Raw genomic sequence first — 25,302 nt, forward strand, 5'->3', positions numbered from 1 at the left:
TGAAAGCCGCTGGTTCTGGGAGCAAGGCTTCGTTGTGAGAAGAGAAAGGGTCCTGGAAGATGTTTAAGCAAGGTGAGGGGCAGCCGTTGGGACGGACTGGAAACAGCCTGGGGGTGGCTGGCCAGGGGCAGGCACAGCAACACAGGTGCGGCTACAGGAGCTCAAGCCCAAGGGGAGCGCTGGGCACTCTAGAGGACCAGTGTGACAGATCCGCCTGTCCTTGCAGGTTATGGGCTCAGGACGAGACAAGGCGGTTCAAGGAGTGGAACTGGGAAGTTTGGGAGGGACTCGCAGAGGCGGCCGGTGACACCAGAGGAGGACAGGGGGCCAAAGGAGAACTAGGCACTTTGAGAGCATCAGTCCCACTATCCTCTCCCACCGCCACCAGCCCCTTATCTCAGCTGGCACCCAAGCACCAGGGGCAGCCTGCAGTCAGTGCCTGCCCTTTCACCCTGGCCGCCCTCCCCATGGACACCGCCCGCCCTGCGAGATAATGAGGCCGTGTTCACCGCCCAGCCTCACGGCCGGCCGGCTGGGTGGCCCCTGATCCCGATCTTCACTTCCCGGCACCTTCCGTTTGCTGGCTCACCGCTGGCTTTTCCGACGTGTCTACCTCTAGGGCCCTGGGTGCCTTCCATTCTCTTTCCTGCCTTCCTCAGCTCCTTCCCCCCTGCCTGCCCTGAAACAGCCAGTGGCCCTGAGGATCTGTCCCTATCATTCAGGCAGGTCACTGCGCAGACGTGGCCTCCCGGGACAGCCGCCCCGCTCCCAGGGCCCTGCACTCACTATTTTTTTGCTTCCCACCCCTCGGGACCGACCTCTGGGATGACCGTGCTCACTTGACTGCGGGCTCACCGTCGGCATCCCCTGCCGGAAGGAAGCTCCGTGAGGACAGCGCGCAGCCCCCAAGCCTGGCAAGTACGGAGGACAGTGATGCCTACAAGACAGCCAAAGGAGCTCAGGCCTTCCACTGCAGCGGGGCCCCGGTGCCACCGCGGGTGGGTGGGGCGGTTCCCACCCGAGCCCGGTCTCTCATGGCCACTCCTGCTGTACCCGCTCTGCCCGGGCCAACGCTCCTGGCCCGGGAGGTCTGCTCTAACAAAATAAAAATGAACACAGCATTAAAACCACTAAGAAAAATGTTTCCCCTTCCCCACTATTCACCGTAAGAGAGGTGCAAACTGTTCTTTCCTGAGGAAGGTTTAGAGTTCAAACCACAGTGCCGATGAGGAAGGTGGAACAGCCCTTCTTGGGAGTGGGGGCCCTGCAGGTAGGACGTGGACGTGGACTTGGACTTGGACTCGACGGCCTTCTCTCCGGCTCCCTTCCTCCAAGGCTGCGGAGCTCCCTTTCCCAGGGGCGAGGGGCCTTCAGCGGTGGCCTTGCAGTGCCACCGTCAGGACGCCTGAGGAATTGCTCCATGTTTGTCTGCACCCCAGGAACACTCCGAGAGCAGGGGAAAACCAATGCCTGCTAACCTCGGGCCTTCGTGAACTTCAAGCAGAGGAAAAAATAGCCCAATGTCATGAGGGCTTCTGAGAGCAGTGACCCTCCTGTCTGGGCATGGGACCAAAAGGGCAAAACCAAAAACGTGGTTTTTGTTCCAGTGTCGTTTACAGCCTGTGTCCTTGAAAGGTCACCTGCCTACTCCGGCACACCATCTCCAGGTGTGAGCCAAGAGCCACGTCATTGCCCTCTCTCTCTCTCAGGGGACCCTGCGGGGGAATTCTGTCAATGCGGAGCATTAGGCAGCAAGACGACGCCAGGCCGCCTGGACCCACCGCCGGCCGCCGGAGCCCCGGGAGCACTCCCCGCACGCTGTGGAGACAGAGGGGAGGGGCGGGGAGGGGACCAGCGCAGCCGCAGCCGGCGAAGCAGAGCTGTCTGCCCAACTCGTCCGCCAACACAGGACAGAAAATCAAATCTGGGGCATAAAAAATGGGCTATTTCTCTTCAGTAGTCAAAAAATCCATTTTTATGTTATCTGCTCCAAAGACATGTGTTCCTGTGCTTTAAAAAGTTGTGTTAAAAAAAGCTTTTTGTTTACAGATCCTTCAAATAATCTAAGTTGACATTTTGACTAAAGAAGGGGAATGAGAATTCCAACTTAAGTGCCACAGATACAGCAAGAAAAAAGCAAATATCCTAACTGAGAAACAGGCTGACATTACATAAGAAACATAATTACACAGACATAATTTGCACAAGAATAAAAGTGGTAATATAAAAAATGTATAATTTAGCAATTAAAGAAATTCAAAACAAAGTAATACTTGTCATTAAGGAAGCATAAAACAGAGACAATAACACTGAAGTTCATTCACTAGTGGGGAAAAAAATCAATATACTTTGCGGAGGGCAAGTTAGCAGTATTTATACAAATTCTTAAAAACTGATGGGACTTTCTGACCAGCAACACAACTTACAGGACTTCGTCTCATGCAAATAAAGAAGGAAGGAAAGACTCGGCTGCAAGCACCGCGTGTGCCAGGGAACCCGGGAGACCCTGCTGTCTGGCTGCGGGGATTTACGGAACAGAACGGCTACATCTAGTCAACGAACGACTAAAAAAAGTATTTGAAATGCCTTTGGAGACCCAAAGACGTTATTGAACGTTTACACAGGAAAAGCTGTTAGGTAGCCAAGACAAAACAAAATTGAATTTATGATCCGTTTTGGCAACTATGATCACTTACACACTCACACGTGTGTGTGATGACTGTGTGTGTGTGTGTGTGTGTGTGTGTGTGTGTATCTCAAAGGGATGAAAACGAAGTACTCCAAGGAAAGCACAGGGGCTGAAACTAAATGCTTCTAAAAATTTTTCTGCTAAAAAAATAAATAGTTTTCCCTTTCATTTTTATTTTTCTGAGATTGACATAATGAAATGCATTGCTTAGGGTAGAAGAAAACAATAATTAGCATTTCTTGGACTGAATAGGAAATGCATCTAAAGCACACGCAGAGCTGGAGCAGAAAGGCAGGCAGGAGACCGGCCACCGGACCGGCCCCTGTGCCTGCACGACTGCGCCCGCCTGCACAATTGTGTGCCACCCCCGCCAGGGCAGTGCCCCCAGCTCCTGCCGCGCCGCGGGGCTCTAGCGTTCCCAGCGCCGTCGGAAGGCAGCCTCAGGAATAGTGCCATTCCAACAACACTCCCACGTTACTTGCGGAAGATAAAAGGCCACGGTGTTGAGTGGACGTCATTACACAGCGTGCACCCGACACAGAATACCGAGTTCTGCACAGTCCCTAGTGGAGCGAGGGAACGAGGCAGGAACCGTGTCTGGAATGGCCACGAGAGGGGCTCAGCAATTTTTTGTTGAATCCACCTCATTCTGAGGTGCTGTTTCCAGGATTGTGTTGCAATACTTACTGCATAAAAAATACATGTTAAAAAACGCTCCGTGTTGAAAACTTGACTATAAAATACAACATGTACACTAAACAATCCCCATCGCAGATGAGAACGTCTGAGGTCGCTCTCGTCCGAGGCGCCCCAGTCCACTGTGGCGACCGCGGCGGCTGCGGCGCGGCCTCAGGCGGCGTACCTCCGCTCGCCCTCGTGCTTCCCCTTGTGGTGCTTCGTGTAGTCGCCGTGCAGCTCCGTGAAGACGTCTCTGGTGCCCGGGGGCAGCGAGGCCCGGAGGAACTGCACGTCCGGCTCGATGCAGAGGTCCAGGAGCAGGTAGATGCCCTCCCGCAGGGGGCCCTTCACGGCCGGGCACAGGGTGACCTGGGGAGGGACACACTGTCCGTGAGAGCCGGCAGGGCAAGGCCGGGCCCGCGGGAGACCTGACAGGGAATTCCAACGTCCGCTTCCAACTTGCAGGGACACACCGCTTTTAAGACATCGTGTTGCACACAGCTTCTATAACTTAACATTCACATCTTGCAAGTTTATGTTTTGGGGAAACAGAACCGACTTGAGTGGACAAAAACCTGGAATCAAACATCCTGGGGGTAGCTCTGGGTAAACAAACACATGAGCCTGTGTGTTCAGAAGGAGCATCTAAAACCTGGACTCTTCACATCTAAAAACCAGGAAGAGCCACCTGCACGCGGTGTGAAATCCGTCCACGCGGTCAGTCGCACTGGAAGCTGCACTAACCAGCTTGGAGTCACTGCCGTGGCCGCCCCGCCCCCGAGCAGGGTGTGCCGGGGAACAGGCGGGCTCTGACACCCTCCAAACACGTCACTGCTGGGCTGAGGAGCAACTAGACCACTTCACACCATCTCACGTCAGATGTGATTCGATCACCGCTTACTGGGTATTTTCATTCCCAGCAGCAACAGCACAACAGGCCCTAAGTTCCTAACTGCCCCAGAGTGGGGTTGGCTGGCCCCTGTGCCTACAGGACCAGTTTCTCTCCTGAACTCCTGGGTTAACTGAAATCTGGAGCGCAGCAGTGGTGGGGCGGTCCAGCTCTGCTGCAGCTGCACTGGATATCGTGCCTGAACTTTCGGATCAGATTCAAATCAGCATCTAGACAAAAGGCCGGGAGGCAGGCCCACTCGCATCTGCAGCAGAAACGCAGGCTGTGGCTGAGGCTGGCACTGAGCTGAGTGTGAACAGGCGCAGCCGAGAGGCCCAGGGTGTGGCTCATTCTGCACGCACGTCCTGATGACCTAGGAGAGGTCATCTGCAAACCACAATGCCTCTCTGCCAATCACAGCCTCCAGTGGGGATGGATCTCATTAACTGGGAGGAGTCTGGGTCACCTAGGCAACCACGGGAGGCAGATTCCTAAAGAGGCCATTTGTGTCTGCCACTAAAAAGATACCATTCTTCAAAGTCATGATCATCTTCATGTGACAGAAAAAATTGTGGCAGATGATTGCCTGAAATTGTACTGTTTCACAAATAAGAACTCAAGGACAGAGGTGCACTGCCTTGTCGGTGACTTCAGAGTAAGGCATTGGGGGGAAAGAACAAATAAAACAAAAAGGACAAATGAAAAACAGAGGAAGTCCTTCCTCTCACCAGTGGGGTGAGGACTTTTTAACTTGACCGCTCATTCGTTCCTTCGCCCATCACACACTAAACAAGTAACTGCACTTCCACAGGCAAAAGAGGGGGGAGTGACCTCCCCAGGGGCAGCACGGAGACCTGAAGCCACGCTCGTCACAATCCCTTCACCTGGGTGGGACCTCATGAGTGCGGCCCCGAGCCGAGGGCTCTGGTGGGCAACGGGAGGCCAGCGGCATCAAAACCACGCGGCCACCCCATCTCTCTGTTTCAGACGATTTATTTATGACGCAGGAGAAAAAGTCAGTCCTGCAACACCAGGGCCACCGGCCAGTCAGTGAAACCTCTCTGCGGAGCCGCAGGAGCCACAGGCAGGACGGGCGGCACGAACAACTGCTCGAGCCAGCAGGGGGGCAGCTGGGAGTTCGGCCTATGGGGGAGAGAGGAGCAACCACAATCCCCGGGCTCATCACCACCGCGACACAGCGCTGCACGGGGCAGGGACAAGGTCCGCACGAGTCGCTGCTTCTGCTGAAGGACACGGTCCAACCAGGTCGCCCGCTCGGACAGCTGACAGGCCACCCACGCCCCACGGCACAGAAACAAACACCAGGGGAGCGCGCAGGGGGCTCGCTCGGCTGTCCGGCAATCACTAATCTCGGAAACGCCTTCCCGGTCTGGAAAGGGTCACGGCTCTCCCAGTGGAGGCCTCCAGTGCACGTGGAGCACGCCCTGCGTTAGCAAGTTGAAAAGCAGATGAAAGATAAGACGCAGGCCCTCCTGCCAATGGGTTCTGGGACACTGGAGCCTTCGATAATTCCCAAGGCCTCTCGCTTCCAAGATCACAAATTAAAAAATAACTGATAAACATAAAGTAGACATGAATAGTAAGGCCAGGAAACAAGAGACTTTTCATACAATAAATCTCAGAATAATAACGACTTACGAGTTCAAAAAATTATTGCCTCCCTTCTTGGCCCTCAGTGAAGTAATATCACTCTGTCTCATTTTACTCTTCAGTGAAACAGAAAACAATGCCAGCTTTTCCTTCAGCAAATGCTTATGTATATTAATGACTTCAGTGCCTGGAAAAATATCAAGATTCTACAAAAACGCTAAATGGTTCCAAGGAAACCAAACTCCAAGCCCATGCCAAAGGACGAGGTGCAGAGTGCTGGCGTGCCACTGAGGCTCACACACGCTGGGCCCCTCGAGGACCACGTGCGCACCCTGGGGGCCGGGCCGCCCCCTAGGCGTGTTCTACCTGCCCCCGCCTGGCCCCACCCATGCCAGCATCTCCACTGGCTGAGGTGGGCAGGGCTGGTGGGTCCGAGTGAGCTGGTGGTGGCAGACTCGTCCAGAAGCAGGCTCAGGAGGCGCGGACGCCACACTGGGTTCCCTGAGGAAGCCACTCGGCCGAAGGGCCCTCGGAAAATGGAGCGCCTCTCGCGTCACAGGCTTCCCAGCGGATTTAACCCTGCTCCGCTCGTGTCCCCACCACGCCATCGACTGTGAGGGTCTGCAAGCAGCTGGGTCACCTGCACGACACGCCCAAGGACTACAGGCCCGAGAAGCCCTCTTTCTGGTCGCCAGTGGGCCCAGTTCCGTGCCTACACCTGGGGGCATTTCACCTCCCTGATTACTCAGAGACCAACCAGAACAGGCCCGAGGTTCATGCTGGGGCCAGACGGAGACCTGACAGCCACTGGGGGCCCCCCACGTCCCGACACCACAGCCCACAGCCATCCTCGCGGCCTACCTTCTGCACCTCCGCCAGGTACTGGGCCACCATGAAGGGGGCGAACACCGCGAAGTCCTCGGCCTGGGCTGCGATGTGGCTGCACATCCTCTCCACCAGGCGGGCGCACTCCAGGGCCGCCGGCAGGTCGTCCGCGCTCCCTGCAGAGAAGCGAAGTGTTTCCAAACCCGTCAGCCCCAAGCCACGGCTCTCCTCCTTCCAGCTCTACACTGTCACCACAGCCCCAATTCCCCCTTTCCCACTCTTTAATTAGCTTATTTTGCAGACAGAATGCAGGAGAGAGAATATGTCCAAATATTTATCTACACAACAAAGGGAAGAACACTTAAAATAATCAAGAGTACATGGTTTTTTTTAAGAGTTTATTGAGAATAATCAAGATTTTTTAGGATGAGATCAAGGATAGCTGTTGTATTTTAAAAAGGAGACAGATTGCTACAAGGCAGGCTTAAATAGGCAGAAAATAATGGAAAATTCTTTGAAAATGGTTTCCAACATCGTGTGATGTTAGAGATAAGATGATGTCTTTGCCTCCTTCTGCTTCGGAAACTATGCACAATTTTTCATTTTCAGGCAGACACACATATAAGACTCAGTTGTCATTCCCGTCCTCCCAGACTTCTTTCTGACCCCTGGAGTTCCTTCCACCATACGGGGCCAGGCCATCCAGGCCCTTCTTAAGAAACCCACTGAGGAATTCAAACCAGCCAAGGGGGCTAAATCAGGAATTCCAAAGTGGAGGTCACAGCCCAGGTCACGGCGGCTCCCCCGGCCTCCACGACAGAGCCCAGGTGCCTGCCCGAGCCCTCACCACCCACCAGGGTGATGCACCCAATGTGACAAAATTCTAGAAAATGCAAACAGGTGACAGTGACAACAACAGGCCAGTGGCTGCCTGGTGCTGGCGCCAGATTGGGGGAATGGACCGCAAGAGGGCTCTTTCGGGGACGATGCAAATGCTCTGCGTTTTGATCAAGGCGGTGGTGTCCTGCGCGTAGTGAGTAGCCTATCGAAGTGCGCTGAATTGTATACTTGAAGTGGGTGCGGTTTATCTCTCATACGTTACGCCTTAATAAACTCGACTTTTAGAAGGTACAATGTCTTCTTCAAGACCTTGATTATGCATACGAACATGTATGTGCAGTTTTTCTAGATCACTGTCATTTCATGAAATCACGTAAACTGTCAACATGCACGGGGCTGTTTCAGCAGGCAGCGCACGCGAGCGGGGCACTCCGGCAGGTGATGGGCACCATTCCCTCCTTCTCTCTCGTGAGACCGCACCACACACACACGCACAGCTCACAGCGTGAATGGTGGGCGTAACGTGTGGTCACTAAGGAGGGCACCGGTGCCAACCCAGACGAGTCAACAGTGAAAGTCCTACTCGGTCCGGCCACGAACGCACCGGAGCACCGGGTCTCGGCCGACAGGAGGTGACTGAGCTGCACCGACGTGGACGCAGCAGGACACGCAGCACAGAGCCGAGCACAGGCCATGTGCACCTGGGCTCCCCAGGACAAAGGACACGAGTCCAAGGGCACGTAGGACACACCTATGCCAGTGTGTGACCAGGGCTCCGCTCACGGCCTGGTGAGGCTGGGCCCAGGGCTTTCCCCTCGCCGCCATGTCCCACCTCCTATCAGTCGCTCTCGAGAGCCGAAACAGGGACTCCTGCCTGCAGAGCTGAGACGTGACCTCAGAGGCCTCGCCATGGAACTGCCGTTAGCCACCGCCAGCCGACCAAGGCCAGCGTGGGACCTGGAACCCGGTTCCCCATCCCGCTCCTAAATGCAGTCACAGTGTCACACCGAGGCGTACTCTGCACCCAGCACGGGAGGAAGCCCAACACCGAACTGGGCGACCCCCAAACCAGGCAGAACACTTGGGGAATTAGAGTGCAGTGTTAACCATGCCTTTTCTTTACTTACAAGTTAGTTGTTTAAGAAGTTACAGCTTAAATCTACAAGCGTGAACCTATCAAACCGATTCCCCCTGGCAGGGGGAGGAGCGGAGCAGCACTCATGCACTGCTAGTTGGTCCAGAGCCACAGCCCAGGTCCTCGCTGATGCCCCCCAGGTGACTCACACACCCTCCTCTGAGCCCAGGGCTCCCGTCTGTCACACACCCTGTCCTCGTGCTCGGGCCCCCGGACGGCACGAGGCAGTCTGTGCCGTGCAAATTAGAAGCAGTGCAATACACAGCCTCGCTTCATAAGCAAACTTTCAATTAACGTGATTCTCCCCACATTAGAAATTTAGCAGGGATCCACAGACTGCAAGGCTGGAACACAAGCTGTGTATGTGGTTTGTGCTGCTGCCAGTGGCAGCTTGCGTCCCTGGTCAGCAAACAGGACTTTGCCCAGATGGGGCTGGGATGGAGAGCTGCGGGCATGGGCGGAGCTCGCCCCTTCACACAGTGCGATGGCTCCTCACCGGCCGCTTCCTCCTCAAGGTCCCCATTAAAATATGGAGTCAGTCCTTAAGGCCAGTTGGGACTGCAATCCCTTTCACATCCTCTTTTTATGAGAGTAAACATTTCCTGAATCTAGGTGCTTATTTTTTCCAGAAAAAGAACTATTTCAATTAGGGGATACCAAATGCATTCACTGTTCTAGATACAGTAAAAAGTTGTGACACTTTGAAATTTTTCATAAAGTTGTTGTGAGTATTCATTTGATAACCTGAATATTTCTCTTACTTACACTCAGCTGGGTGGTTTCAGTTTCAGTAACGTACGTGGCCAGAGACCCTGCACGGTAAACACATTTGAAATCGTACAGCTGATGCCATGAGTCTGAACTATTACCTTTATCTTTCTGCCGTCCCTCGTGAATAACTGAAAACAGCAGCCTGTTAAAGCAGTTCAAGAACGAAGGGATGGCCTTCCGCATTACCTGTAATCACAGACAAAAGAATATAAAAATACGTAGGCAATTGTTTATTTCGGCCTCTCTCTCAAGGAGCTCACCTTTAGTTCCTCCGTAACCTCGTCCATCAGGACGCTCAGAACAGCTGAGGCACCCTCCTCTTCCCTGGACTTTCTGGGGAAACTGCTCACCTTACTTGACCCTTTAACGTTTAAGGTCAGAGGACCTACTGCGCACACCACCAACACTGACCGCACCTCCTGGGGCCCCCTTCCCGCTCTCTACCCCACAGGCTCTGTGAGGGCAAACAACTAACAAGTCACATCATCCCTATGGCAACGCCACGTCACCATCCTCACCGATTCTCCCCAACAGTCTACTTCTGCTCAACACAGTTAACGTTCCTTTCATCGGCTGCACGAAATCCTGCATCTTCTGCAAGGCCCGCAATTTCAGTTGGTGATTGCTTGTGCTTGCATTTCTATGGCACGGTCACATGAAACTCTAACAACCAACAGAGAGCTTTAGTAACAAAAGCTGTGGATAAGACAGGCAGGGCCAAAGGCAACTCTTATGTGGGGAAGGCACTAAAGTGAGGCCCAATATCACAAGTGCTGAGTTTGCCAAAGAATAAATGTTTTCAAAAATGCATTGCCGGCAGGTCTCTAACCCTAGAATGTTAAAACACCTAAAACCATGTGACTGTGCCTGTGGGTAGGGGTCTCCCTGCTTATTCACGAGTCCCCGTGCGTCCCACGGACAGAAGTGGCGCAGAGCGAAGAACACCTGGCCAGAGAAGTCCAGTCTGGAATCTAAGACTCCGACTTTGCTGATGGCATTGGTCAGGTCCCTGAGCGACTCTGAGCCTGCTTCTTATCCATAAAACGGGATTATCAGCTGTTTAAACGTGTTGTAGTGGGGACGTGGGGCACGCAGCAAGTGATCTGTTTCTAGCGTCCCTTTAATCTGAAAGGCACACACTAAAAACGGGAATGCAGGGTGGCTCGCCCTCGAGATCCATCTGCATTACAAGCCCAAGAACAACGCTCAGCAAGTGAGTGCCATGTAAACAGATGATCTGTGAAAACAGAGTAATTTCTAATGAGTTTCCTTAAAGAGCTGATACACAAACACCATTCAAGTGTCAGGTCCAACAAAGACAAGCCCGCTCAAAGAGCCCGATGGGAAGGTCAGGTTCTCCTGTGCTTGAGAAACCACTCCAGCCCTGGCAGTCACTGGAACCCAGTGTTTCCCTAGCAAATCAGCAGCGTTATTAGCCTGCAACGGCGACACTTCACACTGCTTTTCCGCAGGCACATGGAGCCCACTCACAGAGGAGAGGCTGCCCGGGACCCGGTGCTCCGCCCGCTCACCTTCGGGTGGCACTGCAGGATGGAGAAGAGCGCATTGTGCACTCGCGGGAAGATGCTCCCGTACTCCGCGGGCTTCAGGTGGTCCAGCGGGACCGTCAGCAGGATGCTGAAGGCCAGGCTGATGTGGTGCGGGTTGCTGATGGCCTCCTCCCCCTGCCGCAGCAGGGCGGCCAGCACATCCAGGATGGACTCCACCAACGCCAAGGGCAGGGGCTGCTCCTGACAGGCCTCTCGGTTTTGCAGCTACAGGCCAAGGAGGAATCAAGAAAAGAAAATGATGGTGATTCTCAACAGAAATGACAAAAACTGACGCCAGCAGAGGAGAGAACTACAGTGACGGACGTAAGAATGTCCAGCCCCCCACGTGGGCCGATGTGGTCGGCGGGGAGCTCGAGGTGACGAGGAGGCCAGTGCCCACGTCCCAGGGTGACCACTACAGACGTGCCCGTTTGGAGCCACACTTTCTGTGGGATTCATCCACCCTGAGAAGTAATTTCTTATCAGAGCTGATTCATCCAATCTCTCAAAACAAGAAAACTTCACATCAGATACAACAGAACGTTTTCCTAAAAAGAGCATTGGTTCTGCATGTGTATAACTGAACTCCATTGGTTACATCTCCTAACCGTCAGCTCCAGCTGAAGGTGCTCCATTACTGTTCTACATCACAGAGAGAGACTCAAGATGAGGGCCAGCACAGCCTCCCTGCCTAACCTGGCAGTGCTCACCTGCGACACCCGTGCCTCCCGCCTCCCACGCAGCGTTTGTAAACAGCACCTGTGCTGAGGCCTCATGGGGCCCGTCTCCCACAATGCTTATCTTTTTCTGGGTGCTCTGGCTGTGCTAACTCCGTGCAGTCCTGCTTAGATTTATCCAAGCCACTTCCAGCCTGGTGCACACCTATCAGTGCACACCCACCACACCCACAGCCAACACTCTCACCAGCCACGCGGCCCCTCACCCCCAACTCTATCCCCCCCACACACACACTCCTCCTCCTCTTCCTGATGCCCCTCCCCCCACATACCCACAGGGAGAGACTGGAGTCGTCTACTAACGCAGATTCCCAGGGAAACAACTCAGCAACAAAACAGAAGAACAAGAGAGAAGGGTAGGTCATGCTCTGGCCGGTGTGGCTCAGCTGGTTAGTGCTGTCCTGTACACCAAAAGGCTGAGGGTTCGATTCCCAGTCAGGGCACACGCCTAGGTTGTGAGTTTGATCCCTGGTTGGAGCACATGTGGGAGGAAACTGATCGATGTTTCTTTTGCACTGATGTTCCTCTTTCTCTCTCTCTCTAAAATTAACAATCTTCTTTTTAAAGAAAGAGTACATCTATTCTTCAGACCCTCTGCCCTACGGATATGGTAAGTGAGGGCACTTCTCCCAGCACAAGCTGGCGTTAGAGCTGGTGACGACGGTAGATGCTCATCTTCTGAACGGAAGGGAAACACCGACGCCAGACCCTTCGGAGGACAGAGACTCTGAGACAGCCCCAACCTCGAGTCGGCTTTCACTCTGGTGGAACGAGAAGCCCTGGGATCCCTGCATGCAGTCACCAGGGCCCGGTGCGCAACATTTGGGTGGGACTATGGCAATAATCTGTGCCACGTGGCCACGCCATTCTACAAAGCCATTTTTTCTCACTGCATCAGACTGTGAACACACACACACACACACACACACCCCTAGAACAAGTGAACGCGCTACACCAGTCACGACAGTTTGTGGGGACAGAGAAGCTCCAGAACTCCTCCCCACCTCATCTAATTCAAGCAGGCCTCCGCAAAGGCCTCCTCTGTCGCCACGTCCCTTCCACTGCAGCCTGTGGGAGGGCCACGGTCCTGCCCAGTGAGCAGGGGCTCCTCACACCTGCAGAGAGTTATTAGCCAGGACTGATGTGTGACCTCCTGGATGTCACAGCCATTAAAACCACCACCGTCACCAGGCACAAAAACAAAAGCGAATGCTTCCCCACGCTCCTCAGTGGCCCTGCGCCCCCTTCTACCCCGCATCTTCCCCAGCAGCTCTGATGTGCGCAGGCGGTGACAGGACGCCTGCAGACGGACGGACGGACGGACGGCAACTTGCTCCACTAACGGCCACCTTCTGGACGCAGCCCCGGGATGCTCTGCACAAAGCTGGGGGACGGAGGAGCCAGTGCCGCCCTCTGCCCTCTGCCCTCCATCCTCCACGTGGACAGGAAGCGGGAGGGGGCGGGGCACTCACAGTCAGAGCCGTGATTATCTGCGGGCATGCGCGCCAGAACAGACGCGATTTCTCTCCGTCGAGCGGGCAGCTCAGCAACAACTTGACCAGTGTCACCGACGACAGAACGGTCTAGGAAAAAAGAGAAATTTTAGCAGAAATAGTCAACTCTTGGAAAGCCCACCATGGAAAGCAGCCGGTCGCTGCTGCTGAAGTCGGAAAGCAGCGCCCAGATGTCACCAGGCCGCCGGCGCGGCTCAGCTGCCCGAGGCACCAACGAGGCCCCCGCAACCAGAGCTCCCTCCATATACTCCGGGAGCCTCCGTCGGTTTTTGTGCTTGGCTCCAGGGCGACAGGGCCACTCAGGTTTTCCCGCTGACCTACCACCACACACGCGCCTGCCGGGCAAGGGAGGGAGGAGCGACCCACCGGCTGGTCTGCTTGCCACGCGTTCCTGACGTCCAGCCCATGGAGAACGCACTGCAGCAGCGTCCGGAAGTCCTCTGTCGTCCCCACCTCCAGCATGTGGCTGAGCAAGGCTCCCAGATGAGGCTCGATATCCTGGATCACCTGGACCGGAACTGCGGGGTCTGCATGGGACAGACATCCAAACTGGTCAGACGGGAGGGATGAGCAGGGGTGAGACGAACGAGCACAGCCCCAGATGACACAGCACACAGCCCTGCGGTCACCGTCCCAGGGGGCACGGAAGCACCCCCAGGCAGGCCCCCCACACTCCCAGCCTGATGCTTCTTGAGCACACGGAGCCAACCCCTGGGGGTGGGGGATAAAGACCAGAAGCCCAGCAGGGCTTCCCTCTGGACCGTGGGAGATGGGACTGCTGCTCGCTTCCTGGTGTCCTCTGCTTTCCCTGAACTCTCCTATGAAGCCAGGAGGTCCCGGGGTGGGTCTGCCCGTGTAAGCAGAGGGGCACATTGAAGAGACGAGAAGAACCCTCAGCGTCTGGGGACTGTCTGCTGCAGGCACCTGGGTGTCTCTCACTCAGAGCAGGAGAGCCTCCTAGATGTCCCTGGGCCCCCGGCCCACGACTTCATAGTGACCCCGAAGTGAGGACATTCGGGGCTCTTTCCAGGCTGACCCCAGCTGCTCTGCCCAGCCGTGTTTCCACGGTCAGGCTACCGCACACGGCCAGCCTGGTGCGTTCCCAGTCCCAGTCTGCACTTGCTTTGTGCAGCACCGAGGGCAGAGGGGCCGCAGGCCTTGAGCGAGCTGGAGGCCGTCTCCCGCAAGCTGTAAGAGCCTGGACGCACGGCCTCTCTGGGCCTCAATCCCCGGAAGGCACAGTGGGGGGCACCTAACAGGGCCAGGTGCTGGGCTGGCCCTGCAGAGCGTGGACCACACGGGAGACTCACCATGAGCGCCCCCTCTGCCCTCCACCCCAACCCGACCTGCCTCTCCTTCCACAACCACTGCTTGCTGGGGCTCTGCCTGCATGCCATCTCTCCACCTCTAGCCCCACCGTCTGGCTCACTTCACACGACCTGTGTCACTGCTGCAATTTGTGTTCAGTCCACCCACCGTCACAGCAGAGACAGGAGGGCCACGGAAAGGGAGGCACCCGCAGCGCTGTTCCGGCCTCCGCGCTTCAGCCCGGCCTCGGCCCAGGCTGCGGCACTTCCCACAGGGCCCCACCTAACACTCTCGCGTCTGCGCGCACCTGGGACTCCTCCTCGCCCGTCACGGCTCCTCCGCCAGGAAGCGGAGAGGCTGGCTGGCTGGCGTGCGTGCGTTCTGAGGGTCAGGCTTGGCTGACAGACAGACAGCCCCCCAACCTCACCTCAGAGGATTCATCCTGACCAACCGCCAGCCCCGGGAACAACCGAAGCAAAAAGGAAACCTGTGCCACGGGGTGTGGCGTGTGACACGTGCTACCTTGAAACGGGGGGAAAATCCGGCCCATTCGCCTCTGTGTGACCTGGGGGACCTCAGGTTTGGCTGGGATCCTCGTGCACAAAGACACTGGCTGGCTCTGCGGTCCTGTGACATCCCACCAAATGCTGCGGTGACATCACCGTCTGAGCCAATTAGCACCCATGGTGCCAGTGACCGCAGCACTACACTGACACCTGGGGGCTGAAGTCCTGCCCCCAGGGAACTTCACGAGGTTCCCTCTAAATTAAGTCATTGCCCCTTTTCAGAAGGTGGCAGGTTTTCTGTGTTTAAGTTAACTGCTGGCACTGAGGACCTGATGTGAAGACTCTACCCAGAGAAACGCAATGATCTCTGTTGACCACCCAGGGCCAGAGTGGATTGAAGCTGGGAAGGAGCAGCAGAGATTGCACAACTAAAAACTAGAACTTTCTCCAAAATTGGTGGAAAACTAGGACACGGAGCACCATGCCTAGAAGGCTACCGTGTGTCCAGCACAGGGACACTGTGAAGGTGACGGCTAACCAGAGCAGAGCGCGCAGACTGGAAAGGAACACAGGGGCGGGGCCTGTAAGGGCGGGTTTCTCCCCGCTCACTCCCACATCACACCTTCTGAAATGAGCACCTGCCCATGAGATGGGGAGCGAAGGGGCGGCAACTCACCTCGAGGGCCCTTCCGCTACCTTCCCCCAAATGCTCCAGAGCACAGAACGAGCTCGAGAGACAATGTCTTACCTGTGAGGACGTTTCTCACGGCATGAAACACGGAGGCGAACACGGACTCCCCCTCGGGGTGCAGTTCCGGGGCCGAGGAGAAGAGGGCCAGAAACCGCACAGCTGCCTGGAAGGACTGGGGGTGTCCTGCCAGGGCCGGCAACGCAGGCAGGACCTGTGAGTAAACGCTCCGGTAGAGGGCGGGGCCGGGGAGCGGAGTTTGGTCTGTGACTCGCGAGATCTCGGTCTCGCTGGGCCTGGGGGGCTGGCCCACGTCCACTTCCAGGAGTGTGCAGACCGAGGAGAGGAAGGCGGGGTGCAGGCCCCGGCTCTCCCGAGGCGCGCAGAGCCCCAGCAGGGTGCCCAGCTGGACCGCCGCCTGCTGCAACAGCCCCAGCAGCGCTTCCGGGGCCTCGGGCTGCTGCCCCCGCTCTCGGACGGAAGGCCCCAGCACTTGGCACAACGTGGTCAGAGACACCAGGAGGAGCTGCCGGCCCGGAGGATCCTGAGTTTTCACCTGTTTGCCTGAAGCTGCTTCAGTGTGCCCTTTGCACCCGGAGAGGAATGCGATGATTTTCCCAAAATTGAGCACCGGGCTGAGCTTCATCTGCACAAGCATCTGCAGGAGCTGTTCCAAGAACGTCCCTATCACTCGGAGGAATTCCAGCCAAGAGGGGTCATCCCGATCAGTGAGAAATCCACTGCTGGCTTTGAACAGTGAGGTCAGTACGATTTCAAATATGTCACTGATGTACATGACCTTGAGCACTGAACGGGCACTCTTCCCTCTCTGCAGGTAACTGAGAAGCCGGTAGCAGGTCGTCAGGAACTTCAGGGTCTGTGAGGAGGAGCGGGGGCTCCGCAGCTTGGCCATGGCCGTGGACAGGAGCAGAAGGAAGCAGCGCACGTGGCAGGCAGCCGAGAGGCTGTCCAGCTGCAGCGCAGACACGACGTCCAAAAGCCCCAGGATGCTCTCCAACTGCTCTCCCCCCAGCCGAATGGGGAAGTCACGCTTGGCCAAGGATAGTAAGTTCTGGGCAATTTCTCCTCTTGATTCTGCACCTTCAGGTCCGACTTTGGTGTGCTTGGTTTCCCAGTGGGCCACATCTGCGGGGTCCTCTCCAAAAACCCAGGGTAGCTGCTGGCTGACAAGCCTCAGGTCGCCCCGGGCGCCAGAACGCAGAACGCCGGCATACCTCTCAGTGAGGCACACCAAGAAGGCAGAGTAAAGGGACTGCATCTCTGGAAAGAGGGAGCTGTGAAACAGGGCCTCGGATATTTTTTCAAGTGTGATGTTTGGCTCTTCATCTGCTGAGCCTTCCTGGACTTTGTTCATCGGCAAAGTGCTCAGGAGGACACCGGCCAGGTATCTCACGTCATCTGGACAAAGATAGGGTGTTAAGATTGTGAGATTTGACACAATCGAGTGCCAGTGAGCTACAGGGTATGTGACCGCACTCACTGTCCCCACCTGGCCGTCCCAGGAAGCTGTGGTCCCCACAGTCAATCTCTCTCTGCCGGAAGCAAGGATGTAGGCAGCATCATCCCTCAGAGTACAAAGGGCTTCTTCACACTGGAAACCGGTTTGCATCAAAGTCCTTTTCATTTTCTGCAAGTAGAGCTGTTCTAAGCAATACCTGCCCAGAGAGTCAAACTGAGCTGTGATCTTTTCTATCTTCTTCCAGTGGTGTGTCTCTACACCTGGGAGCAACAGAGGGAGGTTCGAGACCTCCGGAGTAACACCTGTAGGGGCCCCAGATGCAGCGTGATACTGGCTACAGTTCAGACCGAGCACAGTGTCGACCTGCGCCCAGGTGTGGGAGAGCAGCAGCGCGGAGTCGCTGACCTTCTGCAGCCACAGCTCCGGCTCTGGGCCCGGGGGGTCCAGGAGGAGGCCCAGCAGGGGCTTCACGAGCTCTCGGAGCATCCCCTGCATGGTGCCCTGCGTCCGTCTGATGACGGGCAGAGGGGTGTTGCTGTCCAGGCTCCTCATGTTGAACATGACGCAGTGCAGCAGGGAGCTCAGGGACAGCGACTTCAAGGCCATGTCGGCGTCATCCCGCAAGTAAGGCAGGACCAAGGACTGGAACTTCTCCAGCACCAGGGACCAGGTGTCCAAGACCTGACTCAGAGGCAGCTCCAGGAGGCACTCGCAGAGTACCGCGGAGGGGCCCGCCGCCAGCACCGGCTGCCGCAGCGCCTCGGCAGCGGGACGGCACATCACCCCCAGGATCTCCTCGAACAGCCGTGGCACCTGGCGGAGTTTGACGTACGTCTGGAAGAGAGTGTGAATAAGGGCCTCCTGAGCCTTTCTGGTCCGAAACTCTGCTACGTCTGCATCGATCCACGCTGCAGCCAGCAAGTCGTCCAGGTCTGGCTCCAGGATCAAATGGTTGAGGGAGACCAGAGCCCTGAGGCAGCGGAACCAGGCTGGCACAGACGCCTGCGGGTGGTTTACCAGCAGCTCGGCCACGCGGCGGTAGAAGCGGAACTGGGCCTCTCCGTGCCGGATCTTGTCGGCCGCGATGTTATAGATGTTGTTGCTCGCCACGGAGCTCAGCAGCTGCTCCACGACCAGGAGTTCTGTGGTCCAGTCCGACGCGGACAGGGCTTGCAGCTGCTCCCCCTGCAGGTGTGAAATCCTCAAGCAGCCAAACAGCCTGGGAAGCACCTGGAAGCAGAGAAGCTGATTCCCCTCCTTGACGTAAGAGTCTAGAAAGAGCTTGTACAGCAAGGCCACCGAGCTGGCCACAACAGCAGCATGAAGGGACGACTCGCAGTAGCCAGCATCGACCAGCCTGGCGATCACAGTGTCCATGGGGGCTAGGAGATTCTTCATGGCCCCCAGCTTCGAGTCCCCCTGCTGCTGGTCCAAGAGCTCCTCCTTGTAGGACGAGAGCAGCTCGAGCTGAAACGCACCACTTCGAAGCATGGCCTCTATCTGACTCCGAAGGTCCCGGCTCAGCCCCTGCCGCAGCTGTCCCTGGCCAGCCTGTGTCCATGTGCCCCCCGAGAGCAGGTGCCTCAGGACCAGGCAGGGCTGGAGCAGATGCCCCGTCACCTCTCCAAAGGCGCGCCTTGGGTTCACCTGCTGCTGCTGGATCAAGAGGTAATGGCCAAGGGCCAGATGAATGACCTCGAATAACTGGGCCACCACGGTGGCTGCTGGCTGCCTGCAGGCCGACCAGCACAGCTGGCTCAGCAAGGCCACTATCAGCTCCTGTCTGGCCGTGTAGATGACCGCAAGGGCGGGCGTCGAGAGGATGCCCTGGCAGCAGCTGAGCACAGCACAGATGTTTGTCTGGGATCCCGAGAGCGAGAACTCAGCTATTCTCTCATTTATGATCTGAACATTGACGAAGAAAGAAAACGCGTTACTACCATAAACCCTCACACACACACAGAAAGCACAACGGAATCAATCAACTCACCCCTTTCCCTCATCTCAATAAAAGAGAAAGACCAGATTATCACATCTACATGACCTTGAACCTGTTTTAACTCCTTCACACATCCTTCTACCAAAACAAACTCAAAAAAGGGAGCAGAGCAGCACCTTTGTAAACCTGCTGCCCCTTTTTAAAGAGCTGGGTTTTATAAGGCTTAAACTCCGAACATCCAAAACCTGCAATTCAGCTCAGATATTACAGGTCAGTGGCCTTTGGCTGTGATCCTATTGTCCAAATTACATTTCTGCAATCAATTGTACTGTTTCTGTTTTTAAAGCCAGAGCAAAAGGCACTCTCAAAAGAGGAAAGCAAATGTTTTCAGTTACTAGGTATTATGTAGCAAACCCATAGTGTATACTTCCAAAATTCGGAAATCCACAAACAACAGAAAATATGAGGGCTGGGAAGATTCCAAAATTCATGCATAGGCTACGTAACTTGCTCCTATCCTTACAGCATCTGGGAATCAGGTTTATCCCAGGTGCTCAGCTATCAGTAGCCCAATGACAGGTGTGATTATCTCCATTCAAGTAACTGCTGGCTCTGGAAAAAGCTTAAACGAAAATGCCAAACACTTCAATGCCAGTGCACTGTCACAGGAATCTCTAAACATTTCTGATCACACAACTCATCTATAATACTTTGCCCCCATTTATACCCAAAGGGCAATGTATCTATCCGATGAATGCATGTACTACAGAATTAATACTTTATGTAATCATATAAAGCACACATAAATTTTAAAATGACTTTGCTAAAACATGTAGAGATGAAGACTATTCAGAACAACCCAGTTCAGTGGTCACCAGTCTATTATGATAATCAGTGACACATAATTTAGAACATAATTTCAAGAATCACTAAAGCCTATGGACCATCTATTTAAAGCTATACAGCTCAACTATTTAATTCCTCTGTCCCCAGCATTCACTGGTTTCCTCTTTCTTCCTGCACGCGCGTGGGCGAGGCAGAGTGACAGCGGAGGACACAGGCTCTGCGACCAGGCCGTCTGTGCCACTCACCAGCTGGGTGGCTTTCGGCAAGTCACCCAACTTCCGTGAGGCTCCGCGCTCATCATTAGTGCTTTTCATGGGCACCGGCTGTTCTCAGCGTGTTTCCACACGCTCGGTTTTGACAGTGAAGTTCGTAACTGTGATCTGAGGCTTTGAGATCACTTTGAGTCAAGAATCTGACGAAATTCCTATCTAGATTTTGGCCTTTGACCTCCCTTCAGGCCAACAGAATGGTTGGGGGTGCGGAGTATCGCACCAGGTAGCATCATTTGCTGGCTCTTTTCCTATTAAAAAGGTAATCAACAACCACTTCCTGAAAAAATTCTAAGCTTTTCTTGAATGTTAAATAACAAAGCACTTAGCCCAGTGTAGAGTACACAATACTCATAAAATGAATGCCAGTCATTATTATAATTCTAACATGACTTCCTTCTTCCCTGCCTTAATATTTCCTCCATCTTCATAAAATTAACCCTAAAACAAATAAGCTTCCAACATTGATGGGAAATCAACAGAGATGCATGTAACACACACAGGACAACACAAGAAACTATTACCTTGATTAGGGAAACCTGAAGATTAATTGTCTTTCCATTCTTGAAGAGATTCTGTAATTTTCTGCTATGCAGAATGTTATCTATATAGATCCACAGCCTTTCAACAATGTCTTCCTTCAGTTCAAGTTTTTTCTTGTAAAATGCAACTAATGACTGTCTTGCCCAATCAAGTAACACCTAAATTTGGAAGAAATGATACTCTGAAAGTAAATGAATTTATTTGCCAATAAATAAAAACACTGGACATTTAGAGACATCCCATGTACAAGTAAATCCAACTGCCAGGGAGAAAAGTCTCCTCTAAAACTCACCTTTAGTATATCACGTAACTGTTTTGTTATCTTAAACTGTTTATTATTAAGAAATTAAAATAGAACAAAAACAATTTTGTCTTCATCTGAGGCCAATCGAAAGTTTCGAGTGAAACTCCGACAGTTTCTTTTAACTTCTCTATATAGCTAATACTAAATTTCAAAGGTTAGAAACACCACAGTTGCTCAGAATGACAACAAAATGAAGCAAAAATGCAGCTGAAAGACAGGAGTTTGTGTCCTGGCTTTCCATGTTACCTGTAGCTTAACTTCAAAATCTACTGACCTCATCTAGAAGACCGAGAAAGTCTTCTGAACAATGATGCACAAGCACTTCGTGCAAAGGAGTGTTCGACACAGGTATTTCCATTACTGTGACACGCTCCCTTGTTCACTAACACAAGGAAAGGTGGCGAGGCCTCCGTTCACAACACCAGAAGTGCCCATCACAGTATGCACAGTGGCAGATGCCAGAAGTGCCCATCACAGTATGCGCAGTGGCAGATGCTAACAGGAGCAAACCTCTCAGGAGAAGGGGCGGGAGAGCCTGGTCAAACTGCCTGCCATGGCCATGAAAGAGAATGAAACTTTACCCTTTTCAACAGCACAGATGGACCTAGGTGGTATTATGCTCAGTGAAATAAGTCAGACACACACAGACAAATACCATACGACTTCACCCATATGCAGAAGCTAAAGAAAAAAATAAATGAAGAAACAGACTCGTAGATACAGAGAACAAACTGATGACTGCCAGGGAGGAGAGGGGGAGGGGTTGGGGAGCTGGGGGACTGGGTGAAAAAGGTGAAGGCATTAGGCAGATTGGTAGTTACAGAACAGTCACACGGATGTAAACTACAGCATAGAAAGTACAGTCGATAACATCGTCACAACTATGGATGGTGGCAGGTGGATACTTAAAATATCAGGGGGACCGCTTTGCAAATCATGATGGTCTAACCACTGTGATGGACACCTCAAACTAATACAAAAAAAGGAATACTGAATGCCCACTGTAACTGAAAAATAAAATTTAAAAATGTCTGCATAACCTTCCCTTTTGTCTCATCATGTGCAGCACCTGCCAGGTGACTGTCAGGCTGTCACGGACCTCAGGAGCAGCCAGCTTTGGAGACCACTAGATCTGCCAGCGCTCAGCTTTCTGTACCTCATCCTCACTTTAACAGATGCGACCCGTCTTTGACACAGTCCCTGCTACCTTCTCTAATGCTAGCAACGGTGTGTGTGCCCCCCACTTCATGAGCTCATCCAAATACACTTAGCCAAGTCAGACTGGGGAATGTTAGTAGAGGGCAATGTCCTTCTTGGTCCCTACTCCATTTCTAGAACGGCTTAACATAAATACTAAAGCTTCTCTACTTCCCAACCTTCAACTCATCAAATTCCAACGACGTTTAACAAAGCTCTGACAAGCAGTTACATTTGGAGCATCGCTCTGGATTTACAAACAAATGGAGCTACCACACACTCAGAATCTCATTTCTGTAACCCAATTCCCAATCTGTTCACTGATGTATATACTTAATTTGGATTATAAGAGATGCTTACTGAGGTTTGCAGCAGGAAAAGTTTGGTAACGAAACACCTGACATTCCTTTTTCTCAGACATTCCTTTAACTTCCAGCCAAGTTTCCTTCCTCAACTGTTTTTCTAATCTTTTAAAATTTTAACTAAATGTCAACGTGCAAGCTACACAAATGACAATTATATTAGGTTGTAAAAATGCAAGTTTCACATTAAACTTACCTGTTCTTTATTTGGAAGAATGCACTGGTGGGAGATCCAAGCAAAGTGAGCTAGCTTCAGTTTATCTTCCCAGGAAGTTGTCTTGCTTTTAAGCTTATGGGAAATGCCAGAATAAACAGCGGCCATCGCTACACTTTATCTACAATATAAAACAATGGGAAAAATTATACTAAGATCAAACCCAACAGGCATCAGAAAATGAACATTATAAGCCCTGGCTGGTGTACTCAGTGGATTGAGCGCGAGCTGCAAACCAAAGTGTCACAGGTTTGATTCCCAGTCAGGGTACATGCCTGGGTTGCAGGCCATGACCCCCAGCAACCACACATTGATGTTTCTCTCTATCTCCCTCCCTTCTCTCTCTAAAAATAAATAAAATCTTAAAAAAAATTAAAAAAATAAAAAAAAAATTTCTTTAAAAAAAGAAAATGAACATTATGTATCTTATTGTCCAATATAACAGGGTCTGGAACAAATAATGCCCCCTTTTTACTCCAAAATCTTTTATAACAAAATCAGAAGCATGCAATTCTGTAACGTAACAATATCCCACTCAAGCACACCATAGGACATTTTAGGCAAAATGTTCAAATTAAAACTATGAATTATCACACCCATATTATTCCCTTACCAACCACACTCAAGCAGGCCTTACTTCTGCAGGGCCCTATGTGTATATGTATAATATTCCTTTAATGAGTTAAAACACATCAACAGAATTTTGGGCATAAATCTATACATAAGTTGCTAGGACCTAAGAAATTCAGACAAAAGCAGGCAGAAGATGGATTACATATGCAGATACAAGTATCCCTGCTGTGATGAAACGTCACATCCTCAAAGGTGAGTGTGCATGAATGCAACTGAGCAAAGTGTTCAAATTCCTTGTACAAGAAGAGTCACTCACACATGGTTTTAGGTTAAAAAGTTAAGCTTCTGTACAAATCCCCTAAAGTATACTATATATTATGTATTGAAACAACTCCACTAAGTAGTTCAAAGAGCTAAATAAGTAGTATTTATAGAAAGTAATATTCTAAATGAGAAAGAAAAACAGTATTATAAAAACACTCTCAATGGCAGTACTGTTATTTCAGCTACAACAGTAATTCCCCACTGTAACTTTATTCGTTAATACATAAGTTTACAAAGACACACTGCCTCCAAAAACACTGTGAAATACAGCTACATAGCTAAGACCGTAAATATGGAATATAATAAAATCATGAACAAAGGAGGAAAGCAAACACACTAACAACCTGTGATTCTATGTAACTGAAGTAAATGTAGCTTTGAGTTTTCTAAAAGTCATAGTAAAAACAGGAAACATCTAGTTAAGCCATTATCATTACATGAAACTACACAAGTCCTTCAAAAGAGAAAAAGTTTTCATGATACTTAATACTGGAATACTGGTTTTTGGGGTTTTTTTATTTGCAAATACTGATTTGTAAATAAAAAAATAAGATAACGGAAATACCACCCAAAATCGCAGCTCCGTGATTCTAACATGAAACTGTCAAACCTAAAAAACTTTTGGCTGGATCACTTTCACTTTTTAAATCCATGGGGCCCGAAATCCCTTACTGTGAACGGGTACCTAATGAGCAAACACACCGGGTGCCGGACGCTTACACTGAGCATCGTATCCTTCCCTTTACTACAGAGAACAGGAACAGTCGAGCACTGTCATTTTCCTGTTTTGTCAAAACCTCCAATGCCTAACAACTTGTTACTTAATTTCTAAGTTCAATATGTTTGTAGCCATCGCCACAGCTACAAAGTGCTCAAAAAGTATTTGCAGAGTTGGCTACAAAGACGCCCCAGGTACCTCCCGGCTCTACCCACGTTCGGCTCCGGGTGGCCCCCAGCGGTCTTAGCAAGGGGTGCAAACAGCACACGGCGGACAGCACAGCCCCAGTGCCTCTCACGCAGAGGCTGGTCTGAGCCGCTATCCTCCGACTGTCGCGGAAGGAGCGAGCCCAAACGGCTCTCGCCTAGCGCAAAGCCCCGGGAGGGGTGGGGTCCGGGGCGGAGGGTCGCCCCCAAGCAACGCGCTCACCTCGGGGTCCACTCTGGGTAGGGGCCGCCGGCGGGGGCAGAGGGTCGTCCCCAGGTTGGATGCTCACCTCCCGGCCGACCCCGCGGAAGGACCAACCTGCAGGTGGTCCCTGGTAAGGGGCTCACCTCTGGCCCCGCCGCCGGTAGAGACCGCAGGTGAGGACGAGGGCAGTTCCCAGGTTAGGGAGCTCGCCTCCAAGCCCGGCCGGGATAGGGACCGCGGGGGAGGACGGAGCACGGCGGCGACTGGTCGGGGCTCCCGGTGGCCCCACCACGTGAGACCGGCCCCCTCGCTCCTTCCGCCAGACGGCGGCAGCGCGGCGGGGCGGGGCGCGCGCACGCCAGGCATCGCCAGCGGAGCGCC

General features: G+C 53.0%; 1 protein-coding gene across 3 annotated transcripts; it reads right to left on the reverse strand.

Moving 5' to 3' along the window:
- Positions 1 to 1,957: 1,957 nt before the first annotated feature.
- On the reverse strand, positions 1,958 to 25,252 carry URB2 (URB2 ribosome biogenesis homolog). 3 transcript variants are annotated; one of them, XM_036016108.1, is made up of 10 exons: positions 25,065 to 25,252; positions 22,878 to 23,016; positions 20,800 to 20,976; positions 15,802 to 19,126; positions 13,606 to 13,766; positions 13,198 to 13,308; positions 10,971 to 11,213; positions 9,537 to 9,624; positions 6,729 to 6,868; positions 1,958 to 3,736 (listed from the first exon to the last, which is right to left on the reverse strand). In XM_036016108.1, exons 2-10 carry the CDS (start codon positions 23,001 to 23,003, stop codon positions 3,539 to 3,541), a joined length of 4,569 nt encoding a protein of 1,522 aa, XP_035872001.1. In that variant the 5' UTR covers positions 23,004 to 23,016; positions 25,065 to 25,252; the 3' UTR covers positions 1,958 to 3,538. The 3 variants fall into 3 exon arrangements, with proteins under 3 accessions (XP_035872001.1, XP_035872000.1, XP_028386964.1); XM_036016107.1 differs by having other exon boundaries at positions 25,007 to 25,252; XM_028531163.2 differs by having other exon boundaries at positions 24,940 to 25,252.
- Positions 25,253 to 25,302: the final 50 nt, after the last annotated feature.

Source organism: Phyllostomus discolor, chromosome 15, assembly GCF_004126475.2.
Source record: "Phyllostomus discolor isolate MPI-MPIP mPhyDis1 chromosome 15, mPhyDis1.pri.v3, whole genome shotgun sequence".
NCBI classification, from domain to species: domain Eukaryota; kingdom Metazoa; phylum Chordata; class Mammalia; order Chiroptera; family Phyllostomidae; genus Phyllostomus; species Phyllostomus discolor.